The 18,011-nt window shown below is 30.4% G+C and overlaps 1 protein-coding gene and 1 pseudogene across 1 annotated transcript; both read right to left on the minus strand.

Annotated features, from left to right (window-relative positions):
- Positions 1 to 1,448: 1,448 nt before the first annotated feature.
- LOC124897546 lies at positions 1,449 to 4,140 on the minus strand (annotated as a pseudogene).
- A 3,816-nt stretch (positions 4,141 to 7,956) lies between these two features.
- On the minus strand, positions 7,957 to 13,043 carry LOC107872225 (beta-1,3-galactosyltransferase 7). Its single transcript, XM_016718996.2, has 11 exons — positions 12,651 to 13,043; positions 12,158 to 12,266; positions 12,009 to 12,055; positions 11,568 to 11,779; positions 11,414 to 11,477; positions 9,648 to 9,720; positions 9,447 to 9,567; positions 9,247 to 9,334; positions 9,008 to 9,133; positions 8,574 to 8,683; positions 7,957 to 8,487 (listed from the first exon to the last, which is right to left on the minus strand). The coding sequence occupies exons 1-11, from the start codon at positions 12,740 to 12,742 to the stop codon at positions 8,339 to 8,341; spliced, it is 1,191 nt and encodes a 396-aa protein (XP_016574482.1). The 5' UTR covers positions 12,743 to 13,043; the 3' UTR covers positions 7,957 to 8,338.
- Between the last annotated feature and the right edge of the window lie 4,968 nt (positions 13,044 to 18,011).

Consider the following 18,011-nt stretch of genomic DNA (forward strand, 5'->3'; position numbering starts at 1 on the left):
TAACAGATATACAGAAATTCAAATATACTATTATTAGATATACATAAAATAAATATTAATAGACTGTCAATATGTATATTATGAAATATGCAGTAGAGTAATGAATGAATATATCACACAAATTGCAATTACAAATGGGATTTAGAAAAAAAAAAAAAAAAAAAAACTAACGCAAACAAGGATTATAACCTTTTAACAACTTCTATGAAAAAAAATTCAAAATTACGAAAATAAAAATTGAATACGAAAATTGAAACAAAAATTACAATTGAAGTTATTGTATACAAAAATTTACAAAATTGACAATTTGAAAATGTTTGAAGTTTATATTGTGCATTCAATTTCGAAAATCTAATTCAAACCAATAATAAAATCGATTTTCATTATGTTGAAACTGAATCAATTTTTATTGAGTATTAAATTCAAAACGGGGATTTCAATAAATAAATTCAAGTAAAAAAATAATTTGTGTAAATCATATATACCAAAATTTTGTATGCACGAATTACCAACTTTCTCCTGTAGATCACAATTTTAAAAAAAAAAAAATTATCAACTTTTGAGGGAGTAATTTATGCATAAATTCATATTTATTGATATGCTATATGAGAGAAATAAATGGAAAGTTGGAGAAGATTAAGGACATTTATTAAATTAAAATTTCCTTTTTTATCTCTTTTTGCTGTCATGTATTTTTCCTTCTTTTTTGTATATATATACATAAAACTGTCATGTCTTTTGTCTATAAATTGTAAATATTAAAATTTAGACTAGGAAGTTAGTTATAGATACTCTAACGAGACTATATGTGAAATTTTACCTTCTTTATAACGAAATATATAGTGAGCTATATTTTGTAATGTAACATTACAAGTTACACGTTTTTGTAATTTTTCCGTGTCACATTTGGATAAAATGTTCAATATTCCAAATTAACGATTCAAGGAAAAACCAAATAAACACAAATTTAAATCCTTCTTTATACCAAAAGAATAGATCAAAGCTATATGTCACTCAATGAGCAGAAACAATTTTAAGAAAGCCACTCACTATATATTGGAGGCAAAAAACATCTTTCTTAGTATATAATAGTAATTAATAAGTAACATACTTATATTAAGATCTTCAGTTAGCCACTATATATTGGAGACAAAAAACATCCTTCTTAATATATAATAGTAATTAATAAGTAACATACTTATATTAAGATCTTCAGTAAGTTATAAATGTTAGCTATATAACTAACATAAGATATACATTTTTTGAAATTAAGGATTAAAAGAATAATGTTTTTCAATCAATCATCTGGATCCAATCATATCAGTAGAAGAATTCATGCAAATAACAACTTGGTGAGGCCCCAATACCCTAGTGGAGGGTCTTGATCGATTCAACTTTTTCCTTATTATAATTCATCTTGGAACAACTTATTTTACTGCTTGATCATCTTAAGTCGTCCTTATGAGGATAGCGACTAATTGTTGAAAACAAGTTTTTTGTGGAAATCCAATTAGATTTGTTAAAAGGTTGCTCATCATCCATATTCTTAGCATTAATATTCTTGACTGATGGTCAAGTAACACCTCCGCACTCCGTCTCCGATTATGATTTCTCTCCAAACACCTTCCTAGAAAATCCTTCGCTATATTAGATATATTTTCGAAATCTCTGGTACTTCAAGTGCTATCTTCAATTCTAGTTCATCATTATTTTTACATACCGACCATAAAGAAATTCCTGTGTTTAGGTCCCTACTAAGCTAAGCAGAATTCGTAAACTATGCAAAGGCTCTTTGAATACTTTTTCCAAAGTGTCTCCCCGTTAGATATATTTTTTGAAATCTATGGTTCTTCAAGTGATATCTTCAATTCTACTAGTTTATCATTATTTTTACATACCGCTCATAGTCATCTCCCCATGATCATCTCCACGACTCCACCACTATGCATCCAAGTGATCCAAATATCATGGGCAGTGTGGGCTTCAACCCAAAGCAAGTGAAGTCAAGGATTTAGGGGCTCCATTTTTTAGTAATTAAGATTTATAATGTTGTAGATTTTTTTTTCAATAGAAAAAAATGAGTACTTTTTAATATTTTTTTTGTTTCATTTTTATATTACTTTAGCTCAAAAAAAATTATCACTTTAGAAATTTAAGATTAAAGTTGACAATGTTTTCAACTTTAATCTTAACATTAAAGAAGATTTCTTTTTAATACTTCTATATTCTAAAAAAAAAATATCTAATAAATAGGGGTAACTTAATAAAATAAATAGGGATAACTTAATAAACTATCTTTGTATATGTTATTTTGCTTAATAGACATGAAATGAATTAAAACAATAGTTGAAATGGAACAGAGAGAGTAGAAAAGTAAGAACTATTTCAATATGATAAAAGGATTTTTTTATTTTTCAAATGCATATATTGCTTATAGAATTTTTATAACAATTGCCTCATCTGAAGAATTTTGTAAAAATTAAAATTGATAAAATTTTACTCAAGATTAACAACATCTCAAAAGAAATTAAACGGTTTAGGTATACTATTAATTGAAAAGGAATTATTGAACAGATCGATTATAAACAATTTTGTTCTTAATTTTGATCTCAAAAGAGTATAAAAATAAACTTCAACTTAAAAAATATATAATAATCTTGTTTTGAAGTGAGATTAACTAATATACACTAACAGTGCAATATTTTCTTTACGTTGTCGGGTAACTTTACCTAGAATAGCAGGTTACTCCTATTTTTAATTATAATTTTTTTTTTGGAACCTTCCCCCGTAATTCCCTCCCTCCATAATTCTCTCCTCACTCTCCGTCTCTTTCCTTGTATGTCTCCAAATCTGTTTTCATATGTTATCTCTCCTTGTCCATGGATTCTATCATTCTTCTAATTCCATCATTCCTCTAATTGCCGAATTGTGTCAAATTATTCACAAATACATAATTTATTCATTTATTTGAATGCAAAATTGCAATATTTGAAACTAATTTTGCTAAGATTTTACACTTAATTAGCTTTTTGGAGAGATGTTTTTAGATTTGCCGCTTCAAATCCTTCAAAATGATTTAGATGTACGTCATATTACTGTTTTATGTGGTAATGTTAGGATTGATTATAACTTTTTCAAAATAGATAATTAAAAGCATTCATCAAAGAAAACGAACTTTTGGATACTGTATTATTTGTGCGTCAATGTATATGTACTACTGAAATGGAACATAAAAAGTTATTCTAAAAAGGAATGATTGTGATTGTTTCAATGACGAGGGATGCTTCATGCTTCAATGGTAAATGGTATTACAAAAATGTAGAACTTGAAGTAATGAAAGGAAAAAGGAGACAATAGAGTGCTTTACATTTTTGGTAAATAGGTTTCCTACTCCTAAAAATATTTCGCCGGAATAAGTTACCTTATACTACTAATTTTTTATTGTATAAATTTTGAATATTTAAAAAGTAATTATATTTAAAAAGTTACCCGTTATAGGTATTAAAAAACCTGATCCTTTCAATGCATTCAATATTTGTGCCGCCCTGATCATCGGCTTTACCATAAATACCGGACGCTACTGATTCCAGGGCTCCGTATTGCAGAGTCCCTCTATGATGCCGATGTTTGCTCAATCTGTCCCAATATGTATGCGTTTCGTTTCCTCCGGTTGATCCAAGGACAGTCCAAAATCAGCCAACTTAAGGAGCACATCCGCATTACAAGGAAAACCAAAAACATTATATGTTTCAAATCATAATCGAGAAATCCTTTATGATGAGCATGAGCAATCCCCGCATAAGATTTGAAAAGCGTAATAAGCAGCTTCTGATTCTCCGAGCATCATCTCTGACTAATGAATTAAATCATGCAAAGTTCCACGCCCTCAGCATATTCGAGCATGAGATTAAAAGTTTGCTTGCCGTTTTCAACGCTTACATCTTCTCCGAAGCATTCAATTACGTACTCCGACCCTTTCAATGCATTCAATATTTGTGCTTCCTCTTGGAGCGAAGACGAATGATCAAGTTCCGCTGATTTCACTGCTGTATGTACGGTTGACGAACAGTTCATCGGGGTAGCAAGAGACACCAATCCATAAGCAACCGCACCCAACACCTTAAGCTTTTTCCAATTCATACTTTCTTGATGGACTGAATTTTTCTTAGCTAGTTGCGTTTGATGAGTAAGTTTTGATGCCTTAATGGCTACGCACACTAGGCATTTATAGGAGTCCGGAGTCAAAAAGGTTTTTTTTTTTTATTAAAAATTTCAAAAGGGACACTTACTTTCGAAAAAAACCAAAATGGACAAAACGCTGCGGGCCCTACGACTTACAAGTCGCCCGAGGCCCAGCGACTTGCAAGTCGCCCGGGGCCTAGTGACTTGCAAGTGTTCACTGTTCACCTCCTCCTTTTTTTTTTTTGTTCATCATTTTTACTCATTTCTTTTCTCTTTCATTTTGACCGAGAACAATAATACTCACCCACTCAAAACTCCACACTACACAGACCATTCACATATACTCCATTTTTCCTTTTCTTGGTGGGAGCAACAGAAAAGAATAGAGAACATTGCAACATCTTTCTTTTTCTCCAACGACCGGAAAACATAAACACAAATAATTCTTCATTTTCATCACTTCACAATTCCACTCTCAAGCACACAATGTATTTAAATAATTTAAGTTGTTAATTATTGTAATTTATTATATTTTTTTATGTAATTTTTATATTAGTATACGTCACTTTTCTTATCCAAATTTTTGTGGCATTGATAGTCAATTATATTTTAAAAATAATTTAATTTTTTAATTATTGTGATTTATAATACTTTCTTCTATTATTTACAGTACTTTTTATTTCATTTTCAAATAATATATGTTGTTTTATATCTTTTTTTGTCTCGTCCCAATTTATATGGCACTAATATAATTTTGATAGTCAATCAAATATTTTATGTTGATATATAATTTTGTTATTCTTATTTTTCTAATACATAATGACTTATAATAAGGAGTGATATAGTAAAATCATCGTTCGAAAGACGAAAATTTAATTTAAAACATTAAGAGTTAATTTCACATTTTATGTCTATTTTATTTTTCATCAAATATTATTTATTTTCTTAATACCTAGATGACTCATAATAATTAATTAAGAGCGATTGAATATGTTATTACTATAAAAATTAATATAATTTTATCATATCCAATAGTAATCATCGATAATTCACCGGAATAGTATATTAATTAAATACGTGATGCTATATTTACATATGCAAAATATGATATTATTAAACATTATTGGATAGTGCATTATATTTATCTTTCACAATAATAAAATTTTACTATATATTTTTCTTTATTTCTTTTTAACTTGATATATATTGACCCAACACAAATTCTAAGAAAATATTCATTAGAAATTTATTTTATTAAATTAAATTTATTAATTTTATACTTTAAAAATTTAAAGTTAAGTTTAAATATTAGTATTTCTATATAAGAAAAAAATAATTTTAAAATTTAAAATTACTAAAATATATAAATAAATAAATAAAAAGATTAGTTTTTTATATAAAAGTCAATTAAAATAATAAAATTGATTTAATTTAAATATTTAGTTGCAATTAATTAAGATAATTTTTTATTTTGTCATAATTTATGTTGCACCGATAAAATTTTGAGAGTTGAATAGAACTTTTATATATTTTTTAAAAAGTATTTTAGCTTGTTAATTATTGTGATTTAAAATAATTTTTACGTAATTATCAAATAATATATTTATTCCTTGTGTCCCAATTTATGTGGCTTCGATACAATTTTGAGAGTCAACTAAAATTTTATATATCTCTTAAGTATTTTAAATTGTTAATTATTATGATTTGCAGTACTTTTTCTTTTATCTCAATTTATGTGGCATTACTAAAATAATGAGAGTCAATAATATTTTTATATGTCTCTTAAATATTTTAAGTTATTAATTATTGTGATTTGTGATAATAAATTAGTTTTGGACATGATATCCAATTAAATAAATAAAAAACTACTTCCAATATGTAGTTATAGTTAATTAATATAAACTAATAGAATATATTAAATATTTAAATCAATATGCTGAAACAATGGAATTATTATATATTGAGGCATGATATGTAATTAAGTGAGAGTAGAGGATTTCTTTTGGTAAGAGTCAATAAATTTCTATATGTCTTTTAAATATTTTAAGTTATTAATTATTATGATTTATGGTAACAAATTAGTTTTGAACATGATAGATAATTAAATAAATAAAAAAGATTTACTTCCAATATGTAGTAATTGTTAATTAATATAAATTAATTGACTATATTAAATATTTAAATTATAATGATGAAAAAATGAAATTATTATATTGGATGAGTATTATTGTTCTCGATCAAAATGGAAGAGAAAAGAAAGGAGTAAAAATGATGATGTTAAGGATGGAAAAAAAAAAGGATGAGGTGAAAAGTGAACACTTGCAAGTCGCTGGGCCTCGGGCGACTTGTAAGTCGCAGGGCCCACAACGTTTTGTTCGTTTTGGTTTTTTTCGAAAGTAAGTATCCCTTTTGAAATTTTTGATAAAAAAAAAGAGCTTTTTTTCGGCTCCGGACTCGTATTTATAGTGTATAGTTAGTTCAGTTTCTTCTCCTAATCAGATTCTATTTGGGAAAGAGTTTAATTGGTCCTGATTCTAAGCAAGTTCGATGGGCAGATTACTTGCCAAGTTACGTGTCTTTTACCCTTTTTTTAACTCGACTACTATTATTTTCTTTATTTATATTAAATTTAAAGTGTAAAAACCTTAGAGTTACTTGATGCTATTGGGTGGTGAAAATTTTTTAATGAAGAATTTAATATTGTATTTTTACTTAAACAATGTTGAAGATTGTAAAAAGAATTCAAAATTCATACATAAAAAAATAGAAAGAAAAGTTAATCATTTTTTACTAAAAATATTTTAGAAGTTTGAAAAAAAAATGGAATTATTAGGATTAATTAGAATTATGTTTACTATACAAATTTATTAAAATCCCGTGAATTCCTCAAAATAATTAATCAATGGGGACTAAATAATGAACTAACTGATGGTGATTAATGTGTAGCTAAGGTAATTGGGATTAATTCGAGGATAATAGCACATACGAGATGGTTCGTGATTTAGTTTTTCCTCTCTTTTTTTAGGTTCAATATGGTAAGCCCCCTGAGTAGGGACATACAATATGGTAAGCCCCCTGAGTTGGCGATATACAAAAACAAGAGTTAATACAAAAAGTTGTGCTTGATTCAAGTCTTGATTTCCCGGCTGTGAAAGTAGATTGCATGCTTCGGGGTCTTTGTATACGTGTTTGATCCCAAGATCATGCAGCTTACCCAGTTTGACGCTTTGGGCTTTAGTAATATCAATTATCATACATATTAAATATATATTATATATAATTATATATAATAATAATTAAAAGAAGAGTATTAAAAATTTCGGGTGGGAATATAGTGTGTATGTTATTGTATTAAAAATTTTGATTTAAACCAAAAAAACGAATTACATTAACCTATAAACCGAAACTTGAACCGAAATACAAAATTTATAAAAAAAAAATCGAAACCCGAGTTGAAAAACCAAAAAACTGAAACCAAAAAATCAAAATAATTTGATTCGAGTTAATATTTCAGTATTTATGCCAACCCCTAACAGGAGGTACCTGCAATCATTAATAAGTCACCATTGAGTTGGAGTTTTTATTAAATTCTTGTAATTGGATATAATGGGTGTAGCAGCGCCAGTTGAAGTCCCTGAATTAGTGCTTGAAATTCCAAGTGCTGAATTATCTGAGATGAAGTGTAGCATTTGGGTCCCAAAAGACAAAAAGGAACTACCAGACAAAAAAATAGGATGACAATTTCTCAATGGAAGATATGAAAGCTTGTGGAAATGACGAAAAATTCTTTGGAAATTATACCAAGAGCTCAACAAAAAAATTTCCACAATATACAGTGGAATTACAAAACTAATAGCTCTAACACATCGGCTCTAATCTGTGGATAGAATTATATGTAATGAGGACTACACTCTTCCTACTATTCATACTCTCCTTTTGGTCAACAATCTCTAGCAAGCAATACGTATATTGTAATTTTATTTTTTTGGCTGTATGTATAAACAACAGTTTTAAGTTCTCGCTCCACAAAGCTCTGCAATTATCTTTCGTGACATCGCATCTCCTCCTTGCAAATGATCCACAATTTGACCCTCTTGGAATTGAGATGATAGATGCCATGTTTGAAGAATACTTCGGATAACGAGAAAGATTCCTACTAAATAAGAGCACCCCATAGAGTAGCGGGACTTTCGCTGCATTTAGCGTGAACGTGCTTGATTCTTTCGACTGATTTGCAAATCCCACTGCAGCTCCAATCAAATGATGCCACACAAACATTACCTGCTTGTGCTTTCCATTCGCATTCTGTCACAACAGAGGAATTTAAAGACCTTAGGTACTGAAATTTCAAGATAAGTAGGACAAATGACATATATTTAGGGAGTGCTAACCAGGAGGAGTTCCACAACACAGGTTACGATCATCAATGTGCTCAACTTCTAGACCAATCAACCATGCTCCGAGTGATACATCTTCATTTGCATACTTATGCAGAATAGGTCTAAAAATCACCAAGGTATTCACTATGAGATGGACAAGCATTGATATACATTCCTGATTAGTCGGATTAGAGAAGGAAACTGAAAGTTTGAAACAATCTAGATAAATCTGTTATAGCGGTTAATGAGTGAGAAGAATGTCCATTTTCCCCTAATTCAAGTGCATGTTCCCTTGTTATCATTTGCATAAACATTTCCAACCACAAAGAATTCCACACTACAATTAGCATACAGCATATTCTACAAGATCCTAGCAAAATAGAATGCTACAGCAAGAAAACGGTTAGGCTAGCCTTTAAGGAATCATATATGAACAAAAATCTCACCTGTTGTTGGTAATATATGTTGCCAATTCTTTCGAGATGGCATATATCTGTCCAGTTGCATGTCGGAAATACTTATTCCCCGTCTCTCCGAATTTCCAGAACTCAGGTTCGTGGTACTTAACACTCCTAAAAAAGAAAAAAATGAAAAGATTAGTTTAAGTAACTAAAACATCCTGAAATTTTGAACTTCAAAAAATTTTAGTTACATCAGCCGGCAAGAATAGTTTCACAGAAGTTACTTTTGATAAAGAACTGGTCCAGATTTCATGCATCCTATATACACCCTGGGTTTCAACCTGTGCCTGGCAAGAGTTGCAGCTAGTGTACCTACAATACCATGGTGCGGCTCAACTATTAATTTCCAAATAACTGAAAATCATCAGCTTTCAGTCTTCCGGAACTATAGGGTATATATGGCAGGAAAAAAAGAGAGATGTACCTAAATTGACATGAACATCATCATCAATCTTCACATAGAACTCAGCATCCCATTTTGCAACTGCAGCGGAGAAGAAAGCTTTCGTCTTTGCAGATAACTCATGATAGCCTTCTATGTGATCCTGTAAAACATGATTATGAGATCAAACTACAAAGATAAAACAATCAGATGGAGGCAAATCTGAACACAATTTTTACTTACAAGACGAAGAATGTCCTTATGCTGAGCGTCTTCACTATCAATGGCCCGATCTAAAATACTATTTGATGTTGCACTGTATTAAAGAATATAAGAACTTTTAGACCAGACTCTACGACATTTCAGATTATTATATTGGAGTAAGCTCAAGAAAACCAAAAAAAATAAGTAGAGAGAGATAGTAAGGAATAGGAAACAATTTCCTCATTAAGACTGTTGTAAACCTCAAACTAAGAATTTCCTAGCTGCATGCTTGTAGAGAACCATTAATCAGGACAGAAAAGAACCAGTTCATTGGGTAATGCAATTACTTTCCATCAGTGTAGATGGCTTTGCTCATTTTTTTGTTCTGAACTTAAAGTGGTGTTATAACTTGAACTTTTATTTTTGAACTTAGTACTGACTTTTTCAGGATTAAATTCAATAACTTGATCTGATTACAACCAGTGCACAGAAAGGGCAGAGAGAACAACTTTTGTAACTGGCTTATCCCTCAAGTAGAAATGTCACTGTTGCTCAATTTACTGACTCCTCAAAAATTAAGTTGTAAATGTAAACTGCCTCTAGAAGGATTGCAAAAACTTTGCAGATAACTACAGGTGAGAAAATATGCAACATATTTGTCTGAATTTCTCATGGCTTATCTATGACTTAGTATCGTGGAAGATACAGTTTCACTAGAGAACCAATCTCCCACTTCTATTTCCAAATGTACCATTTAGCCTCAGAACAAGCCTTCCTTATTCAGTTGCGAAGTAAACTTTCACGCTGCTGTTTAAAATTTTAATTAAAAGAAACAAAAAAGAAGACAAAAGAAAACATTTATCAGCAAATATGTCCTGCATTTATTTTTATCATGTTGGCCACCAAGTTAAAGCCACATTCCTGGGCCTGTGATACATCCACCCAAGATTGAAAAGTAATAGCAGCAATCAGAGATGAAATTCATAAGGGATGCTACTACTTGCCATTTTAACATTTGCAGCATCAGCTCAAATACAATAACAGAGTAATTCCTGTCCAACTAAATTGATCGATAGAGTGGTGCCACAAGTCACATGTAAGTAACTGTGAGGCAAATCACACAGCTCATGACAAGATATTCACTCATCTTGACATTCTAAAGAAAGAAGAGAATTGAAGAATTGAATGTCATCAATTCAAATCTACAACCTCTGGAAAGGCTAATGTCCTTTTCTTTGATCATTTTGAAGATACAATAGCAAAATTAACATGGATCATCATAATTTTTGTTACAACTGGCATCCCCAGTCCCAAAAGTCACGTCTTTCGGTACTGGGACTGAATTAAGTACTTTCGAGTTTCTCTTTACCCAAACCCCTCCTTTGGATTAGCTAGAATACCAACTCTGAATAGCTTTAAAAGTTCTTGCAAGTTCCAGTAAGCAGCGATAAGAACTTCTTACAGATTGGTTCAAAGGTTGCATGATGCACATTACCAGATAGAAAAGAGAAAAGGTGCCAGAATGCTAGATTGTAGATGATTTTGTCTTCACTCACTAGCAGTTCTCTATACCTTGTGTCTTAAATCTTTCCAGTCCAATGTCAGCAGTGAATTAACTGTTAATAAGGCTTCTAAATAATAACTTCCTTAGTATAGCTCTTGAAAAGCTAATCATATGATTCAACTTTTAAGTGAAACAGAGGATATTTAAAATGAAGAACAGAAAACATATTATCGCTCTTTTGGCAAGAAAAAATATGAGATCCATCAGAAACTAGTTGATGAATGAGCTATGTAGATCATACCTGTGGCCTATCATGAAGCGCACAACAATCCCCTTTTCTTGCTCTAATTTAAGTAGCTTTTCACCTATTCAAACAAACAGAATGCTGTCAAAGGATGAGGAAAATCAAAATGAAAATGAAAATTTGAAGTATAGCAATAATCTTAAATTACTACCTTGAGGCATCCAAGTCTCTCTAATAGAATCACGCCTCCTTCTACTACTGAAGGCAGTGTTTATCCCAATAACCATAAATGCCTTCTTTCTAGTCCCACTTCTTTCAGAATCTCTTCTCATGGAATGAACCGCTTCAGTTTTCCGTGGAATTAGAGGAGCCTTAGTTGAAGGCAGCTCACTTTGAATCTTAGCAATTGAACTATCCAACGATCTGACAATGCTCCGATAAAGAAAAGGATCAATCATCAAGAACAAAACTAAGTAAAACATCATAAGTTGTGGACAACATTTCTGCTCTACATAAGTTTTAAAAAAAAAAGGTTTCAAGATCAAAACTTTTTTTCATAAACATATTTCTTCAGTCTTGTGGTATAACATATTTTGTTGCGTTAAATGATAAGTAAAAAAACAAAGTCCAGGGTAATCACATGAAAACTCACTGGATAGCTACTTGGGCTTTGTTAAACTCTCCCATCATGCCCTCCTTCTGCAGTTAAAATAAAACATCATTTACCATATTTAGAGAACTGTAATAATAGCTATAATAATGATAAAACTGTTTATTCTTTTCCTATTTGGGGAGTTATACCTGGCTATTTTTGGTTTCACAATCATCAGAAATAGAAGCCAAGTCTCTTTCTTGCGTAGAGCGCCTTCCAAATATAATCCTTCCATCTAATTCTGGAGGAGTCCAAACTCTAATTATGCCAAAAAAAAAAAATGGTCGATAAATTAAAAATACAGCAAAATACCCAATAATAATAATAATAATAATAAAATCTTTTCCAGCCAAAACCAAACAGCTAATTCTTGAAAATCCACAAAAGGTCAATTATACATCAAAATGAATAAAAACATTAACCAAATAGTATTTCCCAAAATCTCTAAAGAAGACATAGATGAAAAAAAATTTATTAAAACCCCATCAAAATTCCAAAACCCATAAAAAAAGAGGGGTAGGAGGGAAGAGGGGGGAGGGGTTGTTTCTTTTGCAAATCACCCAATATTAAAAGAGAGTTTCCCGAATCCTGCACATAGTGAAATTTTAATGCATCGAGCTACCAAAACTAACAGGGAAGTACCTGTTAGAGAAAAGCATGCCAAGAGCAAAGCTAAAAATGCAAAGAAGGACAATCCACTTAGGTGAGATTTTGGCTCTGTTTCGATTCTTCATTATTTTTCTGAGGGGACAAGCTAGGAGAGCGCGGGGTTTTCTTGAGTTTTTATTCCTTCATCAAAGGAGAAAATTGGGGTGAGGTTTGCGGGGGGGGGGGGGGGGTTAAAGGGTTAAGGGGGTCCCTGGTGTTTTCCCAGTATAAATATATTGAAATTAACGATTGTTGTTACTACTTGTTGGTTGGTTGTTTTTCATTTGCCAAAATATAATAAATGAGGAAATAATGTCAAATTGTGGAATCTCTTTGATGTTTTGGAATTATATAGGAGTAATATGCTGAATTTAAAATTTTAGTATTGTCATCAAATTAGTAAGTGCCACGTCTATCTTATATGGAAATTTCCATTTAGGGGGAAAATAAAACTCTTGGTTTTAAAGAAGATTCTTCTTAATTTAAAAAGTTTGTTAACATATTGTATTCACATATTGTATTCAAATACATATGCTTAGTAAATTAGTAATTCGAAATGATACTAATTTATTCGTAAGAATTACGTATGTATAAGTTTGATAGAAATTTTTTAAGTTATTTGTAATACTTGCACGTAAGAAATTTATTGTCATACTTAAGATTGTTTTTAATTTTATTTTTTTACTTCTCATCCGTATTTGATATTATTATTGAGACTAGAAAATTTTTCAAGTTAATATCGAAAGTCTCACATTTACACATGTATAATCCCTTTGGTAATCAGCATCGGCACACAATTTCATTACATTAATTAAAGAATATGACTGAAATTAAAACAAAACTTTACCAAGAATGGTTTATATTTAACACAAACAACAATAGCTAATGAAATCCACATAAATGACATTTACATTCTCTAACGCGAACTCAATGTTTCGAGTGGTATAGTGTCATGTTAATTATAACACCAATCTTTAAGTTAATAAAGAATGGGAAAAGGTACAAATATACCTCCGAACTTTAATAAATGATACAAATGTATCCTAATATACCCTTGTCGTTAATGAAAAAAATATAAATATATCCTCAAATTTTAATAAATGGTACAAATATACCCGTCATCATACTTTGGATACAAATATACTCTTGTCGTTAATGAAAAGGTACAAACATACCCTTCTCATTAACGACGGGACACGTATCAGCATCGTATTGGTTGACCATTTTTAATGTATTTTATCAGTGAATAATTTAATCTATCCTAAATTATTACTCATACTCGATCCAAATAATTCAATTCGACCCGTGTAATAGAGAAGCTTCAAGAGACATATCATGCGTCTCTATTCACGTATGTTTCTTTCTTTCACTCTCTCACACTCACACTCTCTCACTAACCCAAAAAACCCTAACAAACGAATTGACTCGATTCATGTTTCTATCCGTCTACCATCTAGAATCGAGTAGAGATTTGTTTAATATTGTGATGCTGGTTAATGTTCTAGTGTTAGATTAATATTCTGATGTTGTTTAATGTTCTTCTTGAACGACTGTTATTTGTTTTTCCTGATTCATGAGCAACGATAAATCAGAAATTATTTCTAATTCATGGTTGTTGTTACTTGCTTTATATCCATTGTTATACCAATGTTCACCAGCTTCAAAAAGTGAACAAGAAGACAACATTTTAAGAACAAAAATATGAAAACAAAATTGCAAAGTTTAGACATTCCTCGGCCAAATCAAGGTCCTCATTGTATCATAGGTCGGGTCGGGTTATTTGGATCGGGTATTGGTTATAATTTAAGATGGATTAAATTATTCACAGATAAAATAAATTAAAAATGGTCAAACAATACGATGCTGATACTTGTCCCATCGTTAAAAAGAAGGGTATATGTGTACCTTTTCATTAATGACAAGGGTATATTTGTACGCAAAGTATGATGGAGGGTATATTTGTACCATTTATTAAAGTTCAAGGGTATATTTATACGCAAAGTATGATGGAGGGTATATTTGTATCATTTATTAAAGTTTAAGGGTATATTTGTACTTTTTCATTAGAGGCAAGAGTATATTTGTACCTAAAGTATGACAGACGATATATTTGCACCATTTATTAAAGTTTAGGGGTATATTTGAACCTAGTCCGATAAAAAAATTACTCCTTCCATTTCAATTTATATGAGTTTGTCCAATTTATATAATAATAGTCCTAGGACAAATTTTTTGATGCTATCTTTGGTTGTCAAATTCGGAATAACTTATCTCGGGATTAACAAATGGTACCGGAATAAATTATCCCACCTAAGGGGTGGTATCCCGCCATATGTGTATATATATGTATGTATGTATGTATTACGACAAGAAGAAGAAGAAATGCTAGAAATTAGGGTTTTATTTAGTCCATATTTCAATACTAGTAGAGTAGTTGACTCAAGTTTCTCTATTTCTTCATAATTTTTTACTTGTGAAAAAGGAAATGGGACGACGAAGAACTCGAAGTTGTTGTCGCTGGAGAAGTCTTCACGTCGATTGACTGTTGAAAGTCGAAAGGGAGCTCAACCGACTATTTTTTGCCGGAGGTTAAAGTCACCGGGGATTGAAGGAAGAACTTTGCAGAACTGTTGGTTGGGAAAGAGTTGAGAGAAGCTGTCGAGAGAAAGAGAAGAGAGTGACTGATTTGGATTGAAGAGGGGTGTGAGTTGATTTGTATTTTAAAAAGATTATAAAGTTTTAAAAATATTAATCAAGTCCACAATTAACTTAATCAAGTTTCCTAATAATGTTTAACCCTTTAAGTTGGTCAATATCACCAATCCATTATTCAAGACTTAAAAGACACCTTTCCTTCAATTTTCTCTAGTTACTATTGGAAGAGTGACAAAATATTTTCTTGGAGCATAAGGTTTTTAAAATATTTTTGTATATATTTTGAATTATTAATTATTGTGACTTATAAAATTTCCTCACATTTTTTAAATATGTAACCTTTAAAAAAAAACTGAAGGTTATCTATCCGAATTCACTAGAAATATTAATTAATTTAACTCTTATACTTCAAATCGAACCACATAATTACAACAGATGTAGCACATTAGACCGTAAAATGGGAAATGGAGCATATCATCTTCCACGTATAATTTCAAACAAATACCTCTGAAATTGCAAGATAGTGAAAATAAGAAATGGATATTGTTAACAATATTAATAGACAATACAAGAAGTTAATTAGAGGGAAAAAGTGAAAATGAAAAGAAACAAAATTAGGAAGGCGTTGAGAAATAAGGAATAGGATGGCTAAGAAAAGTCAAAATAGGTTAGTTATTCCCCGTTTGGATAGTCGGAAACGACTACTTTGAGGTCTCTTCTACGTGGAAACAAAAGGGTAAACGACGAATCCACAAAGTATTCTATTCATTCAAAGTTTTAGTTTGCCCAACTCAATTATCCTTATTTTTTCAAAGTTAAAATAACAACAACAACAACAATAACAACAACAACAACAACAATAATAATAATAATAATAATAATACAAAAGACATAAAGACTATTGGACAGTAAGATTTTGAGATCGAGAAAATAAATAATTGGAACAAGATCTTGACTAGTACTTGAATTAAAGGGTTTTGGGTCTTGTTCTTGAATCTTGTGGTTTTGATCTCGAATCTTGATGAGCTTGAATACTTGATTTGTAGCTTGTAGAGAAATCTGGAGTGTTTGATCCACGAGTTCTCTCTTACTTCTTGTTAGAATTGTTCGTCCTTTTTCTAATTATGAGACTCCTATTTATAGTTGTAAGAATTAAAGAGTCATGGTGAATATGAACTTCTTTTGACCAATAAGGTTCAAGTGACATGACACCTGTTATGGACTTTTGATTTCACTAGGCCACCTGCATCATTTTGACATGTGGCATGGTCCTATCGGCTCCTTTACTTGACTTGGCATGCCATGTCATTCGATACGTGGTGCTTATTTGGGCCTCTAGATATGATAATATCTTGGGCTTAACAACGCGGGCTCATCATTTGTAGCCCAAATCAATGAGCTAACTCAATAAAAATTAAACTTTAATTAAATGCATACATGTTTGGACTTAAATAATTAATCAAATTATATTAATTTGCAATATTTATTTGGGACTAATATATTTTGAATTCAATATAATTTGAATTTTGTATGGATCTAATTTAATAAAATTTCGTTACCCACAGATTATCTCCTACTTCAAGGCTAGTCAAATGTATACTTTAGAGAGTAGACTTGAAGTATGGTTATTTAAACATGCTTCCTTCATGCTTCAAAGATTTTCATACATATGAACACCTCATTTCATTAGTTGAGAAAATTTAAAGATGAACCATGCAATTTACATATTAATATTGCCTCTCAAATTTTTTTTAATCCCGATTTATTTCATGAATTTCTATATGTAAGACTCATTGGTGAGACTTGATATCCAACTCCAATAATGAATTTCTTAATGATGTCCACTTCTACTAGGATATCTTGACTTTGTCCAATTTCAAATAAATTTTGAAAAAAATTTCACCGTCTTAATTAATTGGGAATAAAATCCTTCCAATTTGAATTTATATTGGAGATGACAACACTTTCAATTTGAATTTATATTAATGAAGAAAACAACATTCAATTTGAATTTATATTGAAGAAGGCAACAACCTCCAATTTGAATTTATATTGGAGATAAAGACTCTTTCAATTTGAATTTATATTAGAGAAGGAAACAACTTCACTTTTTCAATATCAATTTTGGATTTTCTAAGCCATGAATAATGTTGAGGTAATTTCTTTCCATTCTACTTTTCTTTGTTTTTTTCCTCACCTTTTTTCAGCCCTGCATGTTAGTGGTAGAAAATTCATATCTCATTGTAGGAATATCAAAATCATGAACCATATGATATTTAAAAAACTAGACATCGAGAACTATAACATATCCAAAATTCATATTTAAAATACTTAAATATAATTTTCGATAATTTTTTGAAGTTAGTCCTAAATTTTATCATGCTGAAAATTTCAGATCTGCGTGTCTTTGTCAAAACTTTTATATCTTGAAGTAGTAAAACGAAATCATAAGCCGCTTGATTCTTGTGAAACTAGACACAAAAATTTATACCATATCCAAAATTTAATTTTGTACCTTCGAGATCTTTTCAAATGTTATTCCGAGATCACTAGTGGATTTTGATGCACCAATAGTTTCAGATTTGCACAATGATACCAAAAAAATTTATATCTCTATGTGGGGATATCAAAATCATGATACGCTTAATTCTATAGATGCCAGAAATATGCATATATAACATATCTAAGATTTGGAATTTA

This window comes from Capsicum annuum, chromosome 1 (genome assembly GCF_002878395.1).
Source record: "Capsicum annuum cultivar UCD-10X-F1 chromosome 1, UCD10Xv1.1, whole genome shotgun sequence".
Lineage (NCBI taxonomy): Eukaryota > Viridiplantae > Streptophyta > Magnoliopsida > Solanales > Solanaceae > Capsicum > Capsicum annuum.

Excerpts from the sequence above, each read along its gene's own strand:
- LOC107872225 (XM_016718996.2), bottom strand. The coding sequence starts at position 12,742 with ATGAAGAATCGAAACAGAGCCAAAATCTCACCTAAGTGGATTGTCCTT. Across the intron at positions 12,267-12,650 it reads GGCATGCTTTTCTCTAACAG|AGTTTGGACTCCTCCAGAAT; the intron begins GTACTTCCCTGT and ends TGGCATAATTAG. Across the intron at positions 8,684-9,007 it reads ACATATATTACCAACAACAG|ACCTATTCTGCATAAGTATG; the intron begins GTGAGATTTTTG and ends GGTGATTTTTAG.